This window comes from Balaenoptera borealis, assembly GCF_965194805.1.
Source record: "Balaenoptera borealis genome assembly, chromosome: 10".
NCBI lineage: Eukaryota > Metazoa > Chordata > Mammalia > Artiodactyla > Balaenopteridae > Balaenoptera > Balaenoptera borealis.
The window spans coordinates 4995027-5011540 of record NC_138874.1 but is presented as its reverse complement, the minus strand read 5'-3'; the positions used below and the strand labels follow the sequence as shown (position 1 = coordinate 5011540).

At 40.9% G+C, this 16514-nt stretch overlaps 1 protein-coding gene across 4 annotated transcripts in view; it reads left to right on the top strand.

Moving 5' to 3' along the window:
• The window catches only part of BICC1 (BicC family RNA binding protein 1), a 301669-nt gene that overhangs the window by 165163 nt on the left and 119992 nt on the right, over positions 1 to 16514 (top strand). For all 4 annotated transcript variants that reach the window (XM_082407420.1, XM_082407419.1, XM_082407422.1 and 1 more), the window contains one exon: positions 13112 to 13181. In XM_082407420.1, coding sequence (XP_082263546.1) covers positions 13112 to 13181 — 70 coding nt within the window. The remainder of the gene's footprint in view (positions 1 to 13111; positions 13182 to 16514) is intronic.

The following is a 16514-nucleotide window of genomic DNA, read 5'->3' as shown; positions in this document are numbered from 1 at the left end:
ACAGGTCCTTATGTCCCAGGGGAACCAAGAAACTGGTTTTTCACTAACATTATAGGTGATCGTGAATAACCCACTCATACCCCATGAAAATTCTCCTTGGTTTGGAGCACAGATGGGGAAGTGGGGACCATGCTTTTTTTTTTTTTTGCCCACAAAGTGTTTTTTACATTACTGAAATAGGTGCCAACAATTAGAAATCATATTTTAAAATGGGTGGGTGTTGCCCTGTCCCCCCAAGCCTGTGCCAACCATAGGCTGGAACAGAAATGACAGAACTTCCCACCTACACTTGGCCCAACTTGCCACGCACTGTACTTACACCCCGCCACCTCAGACATTGTGGCTGGAGAGTTTGTTTATTATAATGCAGATATCCCCTGGGAGAGTGAATCTTGTCAGTGATTTAGTATTTACTTTCATTTAATGACTGTTCACTCAGTTCATTTATTCTATAAGCATACTCTTCAAAAATGCCATGCTTTGGATGAGTTAAAGGAGACTTTGTAGATGGAATGGCTGTGCTCTGTGCTACACCATGTGTTGTATAATTGGAAAGTCTTCTTTTGTTTTTGTTTTTGATTGAATTTTATTATTTATTTACTTAACTTTTTTTGAAGTTTATTTTATTGAAGTATAGTTGATTTACAGTGTTGTGTTAATTTCTGTTGTACAGCATAGTGACCCAGTTTTTAATACATATATATATATGTGTATATATATATATATATATATATATATATATATATATATATATATATATATATACACACATTCTTTTTCATATTCTTTCCCATTATGGTTTACCACAGGGCATATTGAATATAGTTCCCTGTGCTATGCAGTAGGACCTTGTTGTTTATCCATTCTATATATACTAGTTTGCATCTGCTAACCCCAAACTCCCAACCCTTCCCTCCCCCACCCCCCTCCCTTGACAACCAAAAATCTGTTTTCTATGTCTCTGAATCTATTTCTGTTTTACAAATAAGTTCATTTGTATCTTTTTTTTTTTGATTCCATATATAAGCAGTATCATACAATATTTGTCTTTGGCTTACTTCACTTAGTGTGATAATCTCTAGGTCCATCCATGTTGCTGCAAATGGCATTACTTCATTCTTTTTAATGGCTGAGTAGTATTCCACTATATATATGTACCACATCTTCTTTATCCATTCCTCTGTCAGTGGACACTTAGGTTACTTCCATGTCTTGGCTATTGTGAATAGTGCTGCTGTGAACACTGGGGTGCGTGTATGTTTTTGAATTAGAGTTTTCATCTTTTCCAGATATATGCCCAGGAGTGGAATTGCTGGATCATATGGTAACTCTATTTTTAGTTTTCTAAGGAACCTCCCTACTGTTCTCCATAGTGGCTGTACCAATTTACATTCCCACAAACAGTGCAGGAGGTTTTCCTGAGAAAAGTGATTTTAAAAAGCTGAGGAAAATGATAAGAGAAAGAAGGCAGATTCAGGAAGTCCAATATCTGTCTTAATAGAGAAAATAAGTGCAGAAAATATTAATGAAAGATGAGGAGGAAGGATACTTTCTATGTCCGGAAAAAAGAAAGTCTCCTTTTCCCTTCATGATCTCTTCCTTATCTCTGCTAATTCCTTTACCAATGCTTATTGAGATCCTAAGTGCTAGATTCTAATGTTTAAAAATGAACAAGATACAGTTGTTGGTCACCAGGAGCCCAATTCATTGGTGGGATTGGCGACCTAAGCAAAGAAAGCAGCACGATAATGTTGCCACACCAAAGTGAGGATGAGGAGGGAGAGAGAGAGCTGACATTTGCCTGGGAAAGCTGGAGGAGTTTTCACAGTGGAGGGCACATTTGAGCTAGGTTTTGATTGATAAGTAAGTGTTCTCTGAACTTTCTGAAGTAAATGAGCTAAACCTGCCTATAGTGTGAACAGTTTGAAACTCCTTATCAGTGATTTTCAATGGGGTGAAAAAGGTAGTCTTCACCTTGCATAGTGATGTGGGACCCTAAAAACGACCTTGCAAGCTGAAACTGTGCAAAGCCCTTTTAGTAATCAATGGGAAAATGGAATGATATGCAACCTTTAAAAATTTTTGTCAAAACATTAAAAAAATCTCTTCCTAACAGTCATAAATGTATAGGAAAATGAAAAAACAGTAAAATTAATATTTATTCAGAACATTATATTTAAACATTAGAAATATCGAGAATTAACGTGTTTCATTTCTGTGTAAAAAGCTTGTCAAGTTGCAACAGCGCTAGCTTTCTTTTTGTTGTATAACTTAAAGCAGCAGTCCCCAACCTTTTTGGCACCAGGGACCGGTTTCACGGAAGACAATTTTGCCACGGACTGGGGGTGGGGGGGGGTTGGTTTTGGGATGATTCAAGTGCATTACATTTATTGTGCACTTTATTTCTCTTATTATTACATTGTAACATATGATGAAATAATTATACAACTCACCATAATGCAGAATCAGTGGGAGCCCTGAGCTTGTTTTCAGTTGCCACTCACTGTGAGGGTTTTGATATGAGTCTGCAAGCAATTGATTTATTATGGTCTCTGTGCAGTCAAACCTCTCTGCTAATGATAATCTGTGTTTGCAGCCACTCCCCAGTGCTAGTGTCACCGCCTCAGCTCCACCTCAGATCATCAGGCATTAGATTCTCATAAGGAGCGCGCAACCTAGATCCCTCGCATGCGCACTTCACAGTAGGGTTCGCGCTCCTATGAGAATCTAATGCCACTGCTGATCTGACAGGAGGTGGAGCTCAGGTGGTAATGCGAGCGATGGGGAGTGGCTGTAAATACAGATGAAGCTTCGCCCGCTCGCCCACCGCTCACCTCCTACTGTGTGGCCCCGTTCCTAACAGGCCATGGACCAGTACTGGTCCGTGGCCCGGGGGTTGGGGACCCCTGACTTACAGTATGGAGAGAGCATCTTTTCTATGCCTTGAATTGTCAGAATCGTAAGTCTGGATCAAATTCCAACATTTCATCTTTTGTACTTTGAAAGTTGTGAAATGTCTCCCAGAGTTTTTTTAATGTGAGTTATTTTGCTGGCATCACCTCCCCTGGGACATCTTCATCCTTTTTGTGACTACAGCTTTTATTTTTTAATTTCAATACCTTTGTCTTCACTAAGTTCCTCTGGCTGTGTATTCAGAGTCTCACACACAGCGGTAGTCTCATTATTCCCGCTGTCACCTATTGATTCTTTTTAATTTAATTTTACTTATTTATTTTTGGCTGCATTGGGTCTTAGTTGCTGCGCGAGCTTTCTCTAGTTTTGGCGAGCAGGGGCTACTCTTCATTGCCGTGTGCAGGCGTCTCATTGCGGTGGCTTCTCTTGTTGCAGAGCACGGGCTCCAGGTGCGTGGGCTTCAGTGGTTGTGGCGTGTGGGCTCAGTTGTGGTGCGTGGGTTCTAGAGCGCAGGCTCAGTAGTTGTGGCGCACGGGCTTAGTTGCTCCATAGCATGTGGGATCTTCCCAGACCAGGGCTCGAACCCGTGTCCCCTGCATTGGCAGGTGGATTCTTAACCACCGCGCCACCAGGGAAGCCCTCAGCTATTGATTCTACACCCATTGACATTGGATTCAAATTCCAATTCCAGCAGTATAGTTTTTTATTTCTTTGCTGCACTTTCATCTTCGTTGGCCAATTTTCACTTTGGGTTATCCATTTTCATGTCACTTGGTCTTATCACTGGAAGACAGGAAGTCAGCACAGTTCCTTGCTTTGGTGTCTATGCATGAACTGATTACAGACGTCCCATGAGTAACCACAGACAGACTTTGAAAGAAGCAACATGACTGATCACTGATCAACATGAGCATCTGTTATATATGAAGTGATGTGTGCACTGAAGAGCTGGCAGTGGAATTTCTATTTGATGCAACTACTCACAGTCACAATTAATAGAATTTGGTAACTGGAATGTAATATTGGGGAATTGGTGGTGTTGAACTGAGCTGTGGTAACTAAAATCCATGCGTATCAAAACTTTGCAAAGCCAGGACTGTCTCTGTGGATATCTTGAGTGGATTTTCCTGCCCTTTGTGGGAAGTTCAGCATCTGTAGTGCCGGCCACTGAGTGCCAGTGTGGCCCTCTTTTGTGTCAGTGTGACAACCAAAATGCTTCCCACGTTCTCCATATGTGCTTGGGGTGGGGATAGGGTCACTCTGCCATTAGTTAATTGGAACGTTGAGGGCCAGCCACTCTGCTGCTGGTGAGCAGTTCAGTGTTCATGGCAGACCTCTGGAGCCATCTCCCCATGAGGACATGGTGCCTTCCCTTCCTTCGTAAGCCAAGTGAGGCAGAAATTGCCCTTGCCTGGGGAGTCACGTGACTAATCGTCTAGCTGGGGCTTTGCCACATGCCTGTCTGCTGCTTAATAACCTCTTTGAATCCTGATTTCCTTATCTATAAAAAAAGGTTTACAAGATGATTGTGAGTACATGATGGGAAGTGCATGTGAACATCAGGCAAATGTGAGCAGTTGTTCTGACAGTGATGAATAACCGAAATCACTGAGATGCATTTCTTGGATTTAAAATGCAATATATCAGAGGCCTCTAATGTCTCAGCAAAATCAGTAACCTCAGCTTTTAGACACCCCCTCGTGTGAGAAGTTCACTACTTTCCCATCTCCACTTTTCAGTGTCTTCTAATTGCTCTTTTCTCGCTTTGCTCCCCTCATGGTGAAGTTCAGCAAATTGACTCCTAATCCGTCAGTATGTGAAGTACCCTGAAACAGCTTCCTCCCTGAAGATAGACCTTATTTCTCTAGTGGTACGAGGAAAATAGAGCACACAAGAGTTGGTCTCTTGGAGAAGCGGGCTGCAGATGGCGCCCAGCTGGTAGCCATTTTGAATGATGAATTTTCAGTAGTTTAGAGTATAAATGTCGAGCATTCTTTTCCTGGTCCAAGAATAAATATTTCAAGTAAAGTCAGCATAAATAGACTTGTTTCAGGTTGATCTGAGATGCTGATTACCTGTGGATTTTTAACTTTACGTCTGGATTGAAGAATTTGGTGAAATAAGCACATTAGTAGAATGTTGTTGGTTTGGCACAGGTTTCCTTCATCTGTAAGATATTATCCTATAATTGCTGCAGACTTGCAGAATGTTGTAGTATAGTGAACATTCATAGATATGTTCTCTTTACACATGGTGTGCTAATCTGGAATTTGTTGGAGATGGAAAAAAATCTACTATGACTTGAGCATTGAGGAATATAAATGGAAATTATTTTTATCATGGGTGAAACTACATGTGGAATTTAAGTTATGCTTGTTTATTCTAATTTTGGCAGGTTATTTAAGGAAAGTGAAATTATTTAAATGATTCCATGTAAATCTGTGATAATTTTTTTCAATAGCTGATAGAAGTTTCTTCCAATCGAAAAAAAGCTTCTGTATTCCAGCTTATATAAACATTACCCTCCTTTCCTTCTTTCCCTCCCTTACTCCACAGAAACTAAAACCAAAATAAGAATATATGATTCCATGTTTATTAGGTACCTTTTTAATATAAGAAGCAGTGCTATTATTCTTTGATCAGGGAAACTACTCCCTGTTTATGAAAAGCAAATATGAATTAGAATGTTAAGATGGCTCTTTAGTTTCCAAAGCTATTATCAGCTTCTATCTTCATCAGATTTTTCATGATGAAGTACCCTTTAAAGATAAACTATAAAAATAGGTATTCTTCCTAATATCCACAATCTTAATTTTAATTGCTTCATATATTTCAAAATTGGTATTCTTAGGTCAAATACTCTTGTTAGTATAAGTATTTGCAATTCATTATATCTGAGATTAGCATAAGAATTAGGTTACGGGGGCTTCCCTGGTGGCGCAGTGGTTGAGAATCTGCCTGCCAATGCAGGGGACACGAGTTCGAGCCCTGGTCTGGGAAGATCCCACGTGCTGCGGAGCAAATGGGCCCGTGAGCCACAACTACTGAGCCTGCGCGTCTGGAGCCTGTGCTCCGCAACGGGAGAGGCCGCGATAGTGAGAGGCCCGCGCACCGCGATGAAGAGTGGCCCCCGCTTGCCGCAACTAGAGAAAGCCCTCGCACAGAAACGAAGACCCAACACACCCAAACATAAATAAATAAATAAAAAAAATTATAAACTGCTAAAATTTGGAATAATTTGTTACACAGCAAAAGATAACTAAGGTATCAAGACATAATGTAACATTTAAAAAAAAAAGAATTAGGTTATATTTTAATAATTAGTCCCCTGTAAGTAATGAGTACAGTAAGTCTAACAACAGAAATTTAAAAGTTATTTTTCAAATAATTATATTTTTAGATGGACTCCTCCAAAATCTCCTCTCTCCTTATAACATGTAGAATTGCTGCCTGTTATGAGAGCAGCTAAAGAAACCTAGCAGAAATTGGTAGGATTGAGAAGAGATTCTTCTGAGAGTGAAGCTGTCCAGAAGTTGACACTGAGCTATTTGAGATGCTATAAACATACGGCATCCAGAATTGTGAGTTAGAACAAGTCTTTAAAATACTGAAGGTATCATTTAATGTTTATTGAAAATGACTCAACATCAGATATTTGTTCCTCAAGCTTTGATTTTGTGAAGGTGGAAGCCAGAACAATAATACAATTTAGGAAAAAAAACACTAGCTGGAACTCACTTTAGGTTTCTTTTTTTCCTGAGACCGAGGATAGTCATTTTCTTCTCAGAGGTTTTGTGGCTTTGTATACCTAGGCATTCCTAGCTTAACTGACATCAGGGTATTTATAGATTTTTGTTTCATGAGGAAGCACTAGTTCATTTTAAGCATGTTTCCCAAATTTCAATTCAAATGTCACACAACTGGAGGACATCCAACAACTTATTTTTTGGAGAGGGGTTGGTCAGTGTTAGCCACTTAATTGAATTATTCCTTGAATGCAAACTGAAGTTTTTGTACATCATCCTGATTTGCTTAAAAATTAGGGCATATCATGGGTTTCTGGGAATTGATTTCATTGTGAAGTTTTGCAGGAATTAATTGGATTGTGGGAAGTGTATATTATCCTCTTGAAAAGGTGTCAGTGTTTTCATACATTATAAGATCCACAGAATGAACTGCTCCAGTGTTCCTGTTTCCATGCTTTTAAAAAAAATGTCACTTTAATTCTCACTTCTCTCTTAAACCTGTCTGGATTTTGTGAAGACAGTGAGAGATTGCCCGCAGCTCCTGTGATAGTCGTTCCTGCTCATCTCCTTTCCCAACGTGCTGACCCTTTAGATGCACTAGGAACTTGTTACATCCACAGCCCAGTCTTCTCAGCGACTTTGACATGACTTGTGTCCACACCCAAGCTATTGTTCAACTCAAGGACATGGCCTCTGTGAAAAGGAAAGTAAGCCCTTAGGTCAGGGTCGTCTGGTAGCCCTGGGACATCTTTTTAAAAACTTGTAGAATTCACCTGTAAGCTTTCTAGCTCTTTTTTTGCCTCTAGGAGAAATCCTAGCTTTATCTCTGACCTCCATTCATTAGCTGCTTTATTAAGGTTACAGCATCCAGAATTATGAGTTAAAACAAGTATTTAAAATATTTAAGGTGTGATTTGATGTTTATAGAACATGATTCTAAATTAGTAGTTGTTTAAGCTTTGGTTTTGTGAAGGTGGAAACAGGGGCCATAATAAGAGTAAAAAAAAAACTCGATGGAACTCACTTTAGGATTTTTTTTTCTTTTTTTTGAGATGTAAGATAGTCATTTTTTCCCCAGAGGTTTTGTGGCTTCTCTGATTTCAGCCACAAGCTTCCTGACCTCACCTTTTCCAGTTCCCCTATCTACAATACTTGTCTTGATGACCATTCAGGCCATCTTTTTAAGCATAACATGGTAGAGACAGAGCCTCGGACTTGCTGAGTGCCCTGATTTCTGCCTCTGAACTCCCCGACGCCCACCCGTATCCTGTTTCTAGCAGGGGACATGCTTGTCAGCCCCCTGTTGCAGTAATTCGGCTTCAGTCCTGGGATTCCTGGAGCAGTCGCCACCCACACCCCCAGGGGAGAGCTGCGCTTCCGCCGCCTCCTCCTGAGCATGCGCCCTACTGCGACTCTGCTCTTCTGCTAGTGCTACTCCCGTAATTGGCAGAGGTGAAAGCCAATGAACAGTGTGCAGTGTCGGAGCTGTGGGAACTGACTTGGAGTCACCGGAGAGGCTGGTTTAAAAAGCTTCATTGATAACTTCCTATGGGGAGTCTGACTGCCTGTGGGTAGCTACCCCGCTGGTTCTCAGAGTTTACCTGTAGCGGGTGACAGCCGAGCACAGGTCCTGGCGGACTTTGTGTCGTGTCTTCAAGTCTCTACTGCGCATGCCCGTGTGCGGAGCCGTGGGCGGCTGGAGAAAACGCGCGACAAGGTCCCTGGCTCGGCCGCGTGAGGGGGCTTCGAAGCGCCTCTGCTGCACTGAATCCCCCTCAGCCCTCCAGGGTACCTGCTCTCCCTCCTTCTAGAACTCTCTACACACACACTCCTCTTCTGCCTTGGTCACTTTCTCCCCTCTTTCCCCAACTAGCCAACTTTTCTTTCCCCTTTAGGTCACAGTGTTAATAGGCATTTCCTTGAGATAACTTTTCTTGACAGTACACTGCGGGGTGAGGATGCCTTCAGTACTCTTGTTGCCGTTCCCCATTCTGCAGCTTGGCACCCAGTACCTAATGGTGGGTTAACTAGTATTCTCCTCGCTAGACCACGAGCTCCTGGAGGGCAGCCCGGTCTTGTTTGCTCTTGTATCCCTAGTGTCTAGGACAGTGCCTGGCCAGAGGTCATCAATGTGGAATGAACATAGCAACGGTATTACCGAGCAATCAATACGTGCCACGCTCTGTGCTTTGGGTTTTCCACGTATTTTCTTAGCGAAGCACAACAACTCTGTGAGTCATTAATTGTACAGAGGAGAAAAGTGAGGCTGCTGAAAGTAATTTGCCCAACATCATGGCTAGAAAGCGGCAGAGCTGGTCCTTGATTCTCGAGTCAACGGCCCTTCATGACTAGATTCAACACAGTGATGAACGTATAAAGGGATGCTGGAGAAGGCATCCATTCAGAGCTCCGTGTGGGGACTGCGGCCTGGTCAATGACCTGTGAGGTTGGCCTTGGCTGGCCACAGTCAGTGGAATTGCTTTTTTTTTTTTTTCCTAGTCATATGGGAAAGGTCAGCTCCAGGTACCAAATTCCAATAACTAATAATTTTTTTTCTCTGAAAAATTTGACATTTATTGCAGCTCATTGGACTTTGGAGATCATGTGGTACAGAAGATAGAACTCTGGTTTTAGAATTAAGGATACAAAGCTTAGGATATTGTCTCTTCCTCTCAAAGACAGTGTGGATGTGGGTAGGTTGAATGTAATTTTTGGGGGGCCCCATCACTTCACTGCACAATAGAGACACTGGACTGGTGTGAGGTCTAGAGGGAGTGTGTGTAAAGAAGGCATTTCAACTTGATGGCTGTTACCTGCTAATAGGGTATTTTCTGTGGCAAATGATTTTCTGTTACATGCTTCTGTTCTGGAGCATCTGTTGGTGTTTATTTATTTATTTATTTATGGCTGTGTTGGGTCCTCGTTGCTGTGCGCGGGCTTTCTCTAGTTGCGATGAGCGGGGGCTACTCTTCCTTGACATGCACAGACTTCTCATCGTGGTGGCTTCTCTTATTGCGGAGCACGGGCTCTAGGCACGTGGGCTTCAGTAGTTGTGGCACGCGGGCTTCAGTAATTGTGGCACGTGGGCTCAGTCGTTGTGGCTCGTGGGCTCTCGAGCACAGGCTCAGTAGTTGTGGCGCATGGGCTTTGTTACTTCGCGGCATGTGGGATCTTCCCGGTCCACAGATCGAACCCACATCCCCTGCATTGGCAGGCGGATTCTTAACCACTGTGCCACCAGGGAAGTCCCTCTATTGGTGTTTAATAAAAAGAGATGATCATATGCAGGATGATTTCTGGGAAGCTCTCCAGCTGATTAAGATTTCAGAAAGTTATGTCTTCCAACCGTATTTGACAAGGAAGCTTCTTTATTAAGTCTTATAGTTATGGAACCTGATGTAATTTACTGGATTAAATGGCCAAATTATTTCATTCACAAAAAGTATATAGATTATTTTCTTTCTGCTTCCCCACCAATAGCATTATAAATAGTAAGATCTTAATTTCCCATTTTATCTCTTAAGGTGCCTTAGTCACCTTAGAGGAAAACGCGCAGTCTAATTTTAGTCACTTTGAAGATATGTGTACAGCAGCTGGAGCTAACAGGTGATAAAATGTGACCAATGAGAAAGCCCTCCTAAATGGGCCTTCCTGCCCTCGTTTAGTGGCTGATGAACTCATTCATAAATTTGCTTTAACTTGGCTTTCAGGACTTGAGTGGCTTTGCAGGTTATATTTTGGGGAGCCCTTTACTAACCTTCCCCCTACCCCGACCTTTCGTGATAGGAGCCAGAGCCACCTCTGTGAGTTGGCACTGTGCCAGCACCCACCCCATTGTCAGGTAGTTGCCTTTTTTGTCTGTCTGTGTCCCTGACTTGACTGCAAGCTCGTGAACACCAGGAATTGTTTCTTATTCATTGCTATGGGTCCTGGCACTTAGGGCACCTAGGGAGGCTTTTGACAAATATTTGTAGGTTGTTAAAATAAGTCAGTCTGCACAAATCCTAAAGCATGTTTTCAAATGTGTATATACACATTCTTTAAAGATAGAGGCCTTATATTCAGTACAGTATGGTGGTTAAAAGGATGGTTTTTGTCAGCAGTCTGGGGTTTTTAACCCCACTCTGCTGCTTCCCAGCTGTTTGAGGAATAAAGGAATCCACTTCCTAAGGGTGTTATGTAGATTCATTTGCGCAAATAAATCTGCGCTTGCTGTGTGCAGGGCAGAGCGCTTTTATTTTGCAGAGACAAACTATAAACAAGTAAACACAGAAAACAGGAGAATTTCAGACTGTGGTAAGGGTTAGGAGGGAAACGAACACAGTGACCTGGTTGGGCGGGTGCTTGAGTGGGTGGGGCAGCTGGGGAAGGGGGCAGCTGGGGCCCTGAAGGGGGGTCTGCTGGGCGCCTTCCTGGGGAGACCGTATGGCCGCAGTCGAGGAAGTTGAGGGGGGGGGTGATAATAATTTATTTTATTTTAAAATACAGATTTATGTGTCAACCCCAATCTCCCAATTTATCCGTCCTCTCCCCTTTCCCCCTGGTACCCGTAAGTTTGTTTTCTACATCTGCGACTCTATTTCTGTTTCGTAAATAAGTTCATTTGTACCTTTTTTTAAGATTCCACATAGAAGCGACTTCTTATGGTATTTGTCTTTCTCTATAGATAACTCATAAGGACCTGCTGTATAGCACGGGGAGCTCTATTCAGTATTCTGTAATGACCTACATGGGAAAAGAATCTAAAAAAGAATGGATATATGTACATGTATAACTGATTCACTTTGCTGTGCAGTAGAAATTAACAACGTTGTTAATCAACTATACTCCATTAAAAACTAAAGATACGGATTTACAGTTAACTAAAGCAATTTCATGGAGAAGACAATGAAACACATGAACAAGGACAGCATAGATGGGAGGAGAAGGGGCAAGGGCCAGATCCGGAGAGTTGGGGCAAACAACCTTCAGGGTCAGGCCAGTCCCTTGACTTTGTAAAGACCTCACTTTTGTTTTTCAATTTTTAATAGAGATATGGGTGTAGGGAGCTATTTCTCTTAAGAAAAACAGCAGTGCCGGCACCATGATAAATGACAAGTGAGTAATACAGACACGGTGATGAGAATGGTAAGTGGCTCCTGATCTCATTGTGGGAGACCCAGTGGGGGTTGGAGGGCAGCCCAGGGTCTCTTGACCCTGACTAAAGGGGGCATCTGGTACTCAGTGCCAGCCAAGTGTTGCCATGTGGGAATGTGGGCTCCAGGTGCTAAATCTGCCACGTTTTCCAGAGAAACAGAAATGTCTCTGTGAAGTTCCCAGATTTAAAAATGTTGGCTTACATTAAAAAAAAACTTATGGTGGATTGCATAAGAATGCATCTGTGGGCTGCCAGGCCGAAACATCTGCTGCAAGCCCTTTGCTGCTGTGATAAAGGGGATTAAGTGAAGTATGATGCATGTTAACATGTTAACCATTTAGCCTTGTGCCCAGAACGTAACCAATACGGAGGTACTTTTTATTAATTGCGCTGTTCATGCGTTTCATTGCCTTCACCATTAATTTGTTTAGTTACCTCTAAATCCATAAGTGGTAGTTGCTGTCATTTGCCTACTGATTTGTTCAGTTCTTTGCTTTTATTCAATTGTTGGGTGAATTTTATGTTCATGGTATGAAAGTAGACATTAAACTAGGCTAATTTAAGTAATAACAGTGGAGAAGAATGAAGGGTGAGCCTTTCTCGGTTGCTCATTTTTCTCACATTTACTGTCGACTTCCTTTGCTCTGCAGACGCCTGAATCACTTGTTCTTGGGCTTCAGCACGTTTGGGTCTCAAGTCCTTCTGGCTAGCGTTAGGTGTGTGTAACTGCAAAAGAACTGTGGCAAATATGCCATTTTAGACGAGGCAAAAGATGATGGGACATGCAGCCTTACGACGTGATTTCCCGTTTAGAGGCTTTTCATCAGTTTTAATGAAACACAAATGTGTCCAAAGCAAGTTAATTTTTTTTTTCCCCAGAAAAAAAACCCACTTCATTTAGTAAGGGCTAACCCACATCGTTTTGTATTACAAGGATCATGTTTGGTGTGTTGCAATCTGTTGGTGATTGCTTTATTCAGCACAAGCATCTCGGATGGTTTGGCAACAAGTTGGGTTAATTACTTGTTCATGTACTTTTTGGTCTCGTCTCTACGTTAAAATTTTGGAGCATCACAGAGATGAACGCTGGGAGTAATAAAATATATGTGAATATTTCTAATAGATTAAAGGCTTATAAAAATGCATCTCTTTCCTTACCCCAAGGTTTTTTTTTTTTTGCATTGTTTTAAAAGGAGATCATTTTGTTGCATCAACATGAGGCTAAGGACTTGAAAATAATTTTTCTCTCGGGAAAAAAATCTGTAAATATAAGTTCTTAATTGAATCAATAATTTTCTCTTAATTTTTGCTACAGATCATGGAGGAAACAAATACGCAGATTGCTTGGCCATCAAAACTGAAGATTGGCGCCAAATCCAAGAAAGGTAAATCCTGAGAGATGAAGAAATTTTTGGTAATGGAGACTGCGGAATTCCTGCAGGTTTCCTGGGGAGAAAAATCAACCTTTATCCTTATCATATTTGTCCCCAAATATTTGCTAAATAACAATATTTGGGGAGGATTATCATAATGAAAAATAATGTACAGCCTTTTATCCAACAACAGAATAATATTTTTAAGTATTCTGTTGTAATAGAAATGTTATTATAGAAGATATCGTGGCAACTTACGATTTCAAGGGTGACTATTCATTCAGTGGCTGTGAATCATGGTCACTCTCTCCACATGTAATAATGTGTTTTCAACACATAAACTCCCACTGTGTACACTTTAGGCTTCTTGATTATGTACCAGATTTAACAGCTGATTATTTTCCCCTCCAATATGCTAGGAACTTAGATTTCCTTTTTTGATTGCTGCTTCTCCTCTTTGTCTGTTACACAGTGAAGAACACACTTGATTACTCTTTTAGGCCGAGCATTTCCCTTGTCTGGCCTTTCCTCTGCCTTAACCTAGAGGCCACTCACTAATGTGTGGGTGGTCAGAAAGGGAAATACAGGACCCTTATTTTTTCCAAAATTACATAGTATTTTCTAATGATCTGCCAGTATATACTTTTATGGATAGCTTTTCTTTTTCAAGGATAACCTCAGTGTCAAGAAACTTTGTTGTGTATACTTCATTAAAAATGCATGTAGTCACTAGGAGATAATGGAAAACTATCACCAAGCAATTAAAAAAACAATGATTGTGTGAGCTGAGCATTATCTCTTGTGGTCTAGCTTTTTTGTTGTTGCTGTTGAGTTTTGTGTTTGCTGCCCCTTCTCCCTATGACTTTTATTGCTAAATGATACTAAACACCACAAGATTGGTCAATTTTCTTGTTTCTTTTCATCCAGATTGTCTTCTTTTAATCGCATTTTATTTGAGCTACTCATCACATGGAATGTAAATTATTTTGCAGTTCTTGTTATGAGTGTGGTTAACTGGACGACAGGGGACTGGAATTCCTACTGAAACTCTGACCTTGTTACTTTCTTATTTGTGACCATAGTGGCTAGGGAAAGGGAAGCTTATGTGCTAAACGGTGAACTTCCAAGTGGAATTCCCCATCTTTGTAGAAACCTTGCATTTGCTAAGTGATATAGGTTATATTCTCAGTTAATCTTCAGTGTGTTGAGATGTTTTATACTCATTATGCAGAAGGAGAAACTGCTGTTAGTGGGCTATCTACCTATTTGGTTGTTTGCTGCCGTACAAAAATCCCTGGCCGGCCACTTGAGTAAATTGGAACTTGAACATGAACTGGAGCCTTTCCCTGTTGTCAGGTATTTTTACTTAAAGAATGACAAGAGCTTAATTACTAGCTTAATAAAAATGTAATTTGATCAGTCCCTAAAGAAAACCCCCTAGGAAACATGAATATTAAAACAATCCCAGATAATTTTGGATGGCTTATTCTCTTGCATTATCCATGCTACGGTTTTCCCCCCACTATCATGAGAAACTGAGAATTGATTCATTTGTTTTTAGTTTAAAATGTGGTTACAACTTCAGAGATGTTAGATAATACGGAGATGGATAGATTAAGATAATGTTTTAGTTTCCAGTCATTGACATATTAAACCCATTCAGAATGGCCAACTATATTCCACATTATGATTATATACTTTGCTTTGAAAATAAGAATATCTCAGCACTACATTTGAGGGCATTTAGCATAATTTCCACATGGTTAAAAGTTAACCTTTGGAATTGTGCCTAAGAATTGATCCCTCCAGGCCTAGGTCTACAGACATCATTTTATTTTTTATTATTTATGAAGTGCTATAAATGTACACAGTACTGTATGATGAGCAGAATGTGCCAGAAGAGAAAGGTGGAGCTCAAGGAAGAAAGAAAAAAATGAAAAGGTTTCCTCAGAGGAAATTACTGTTGAGAATTGACTTGAGTTGCCCTTATTACTTGAAGACACAGCTGCTGAATCAGATATTGACTAACATCCCAGATATGTGTATTCCTATATTATTTTCTAAATGGTCTAATTCAGAGATGAAGTTTGTTTGACTACAATTCGTATTTAGTAAAAGTAAAATGAAAATGGCAGGGGGAATTTTAGAAGGTAATTATTTGCTCTTTCATCTGATCCTTTCTTATCTCTGAATGTTGTAGAGGAAAGAGTTAGTGGTCTTTATTTTAAGCCTTCTTCATTCCAAACTATTATTATTCAAGAGACCAAAGAATATAAAAGTATCTAAGGACTCATGCCATGTTTTGGATGATTATTCAATTCTAAATCCCATGGTGATGTGAAGGTTTAGAATATACAGATGATCCCTAGTGTGCCAGAGAGGCAATGCAGCCATCTGTTTGTGTTGTATTTCACCTTCTAGATTTATGATGCTTATTGGTTGAATATTTGAGCCTAGACAAACATTTTTCATGGCTACTGTTACCATAGTCTGTCCCCTTCTTTACCTTACTGGAATTAGTCCTGTGTTTTTCAAATAAACTTCTAGTAGTCCTGTCCAAACTGTAATTTTAAAGTCATCAATCCTTTATCAGAGCAGCTGTATGGCTCCTTTGGTTGATGTGCTGGTAGGATCCTGCCCGGCAGAAAGGCAAAAAGCCAACAGCCTGAATTTGACATCATTTAGAAACTTAAGATTCTTCTCTAGAGATTCTGGCTCAGTAAGTCTGGGGTGGGACTGGGAATCCATATATTCAGCAAGTTCCCCTGGTGGTTGTTAAGGTTGAGTTTGGGAAACAAAAATCTCACCATCCGACATGGAAATATCATGATTTAGTCACTAAGGAGACCATGCATTCAGAAAGCAATGGATGGAGGATGAGTGCTATTGAAAAAGAGGCAGAACTGTTTGAAGGTAAACTACTCCTGGAGTCCTCCTCTGCTCTCTTCCCCTATCTGCCTCTGTGATCAGCTTATATTCTGGTGCCCGGTTAAAATAAACATTTCATCTTTGGGGGGAAAAAAAACCCCAAAACAGGCAGAATCCTTCAGCTGTCACTTCTCTTGGATAACGTCCATCTTGGTTTCGAAAGAACTGCACCTGCATGGATTCATTAATCTTAAGTTTCTGTCATCTTTGCAGTCAGTTAACGTGAATGAGTTTAGAACGATGATAACCTCATTGTTCATCGCCTGTGTGAAATGTAATTTTGGGTAAAAGACCGTCTGGTGTTTGTCCCCTCCCTCTACCCCTCTTCCTCCCAGCCACCCTTCTCCCCCTTCCTTCTCCCCCTTCTCCTTCCCTTTCCCTTTCTTCCGTTCCCCTTTAACCATAGAGAATACACTG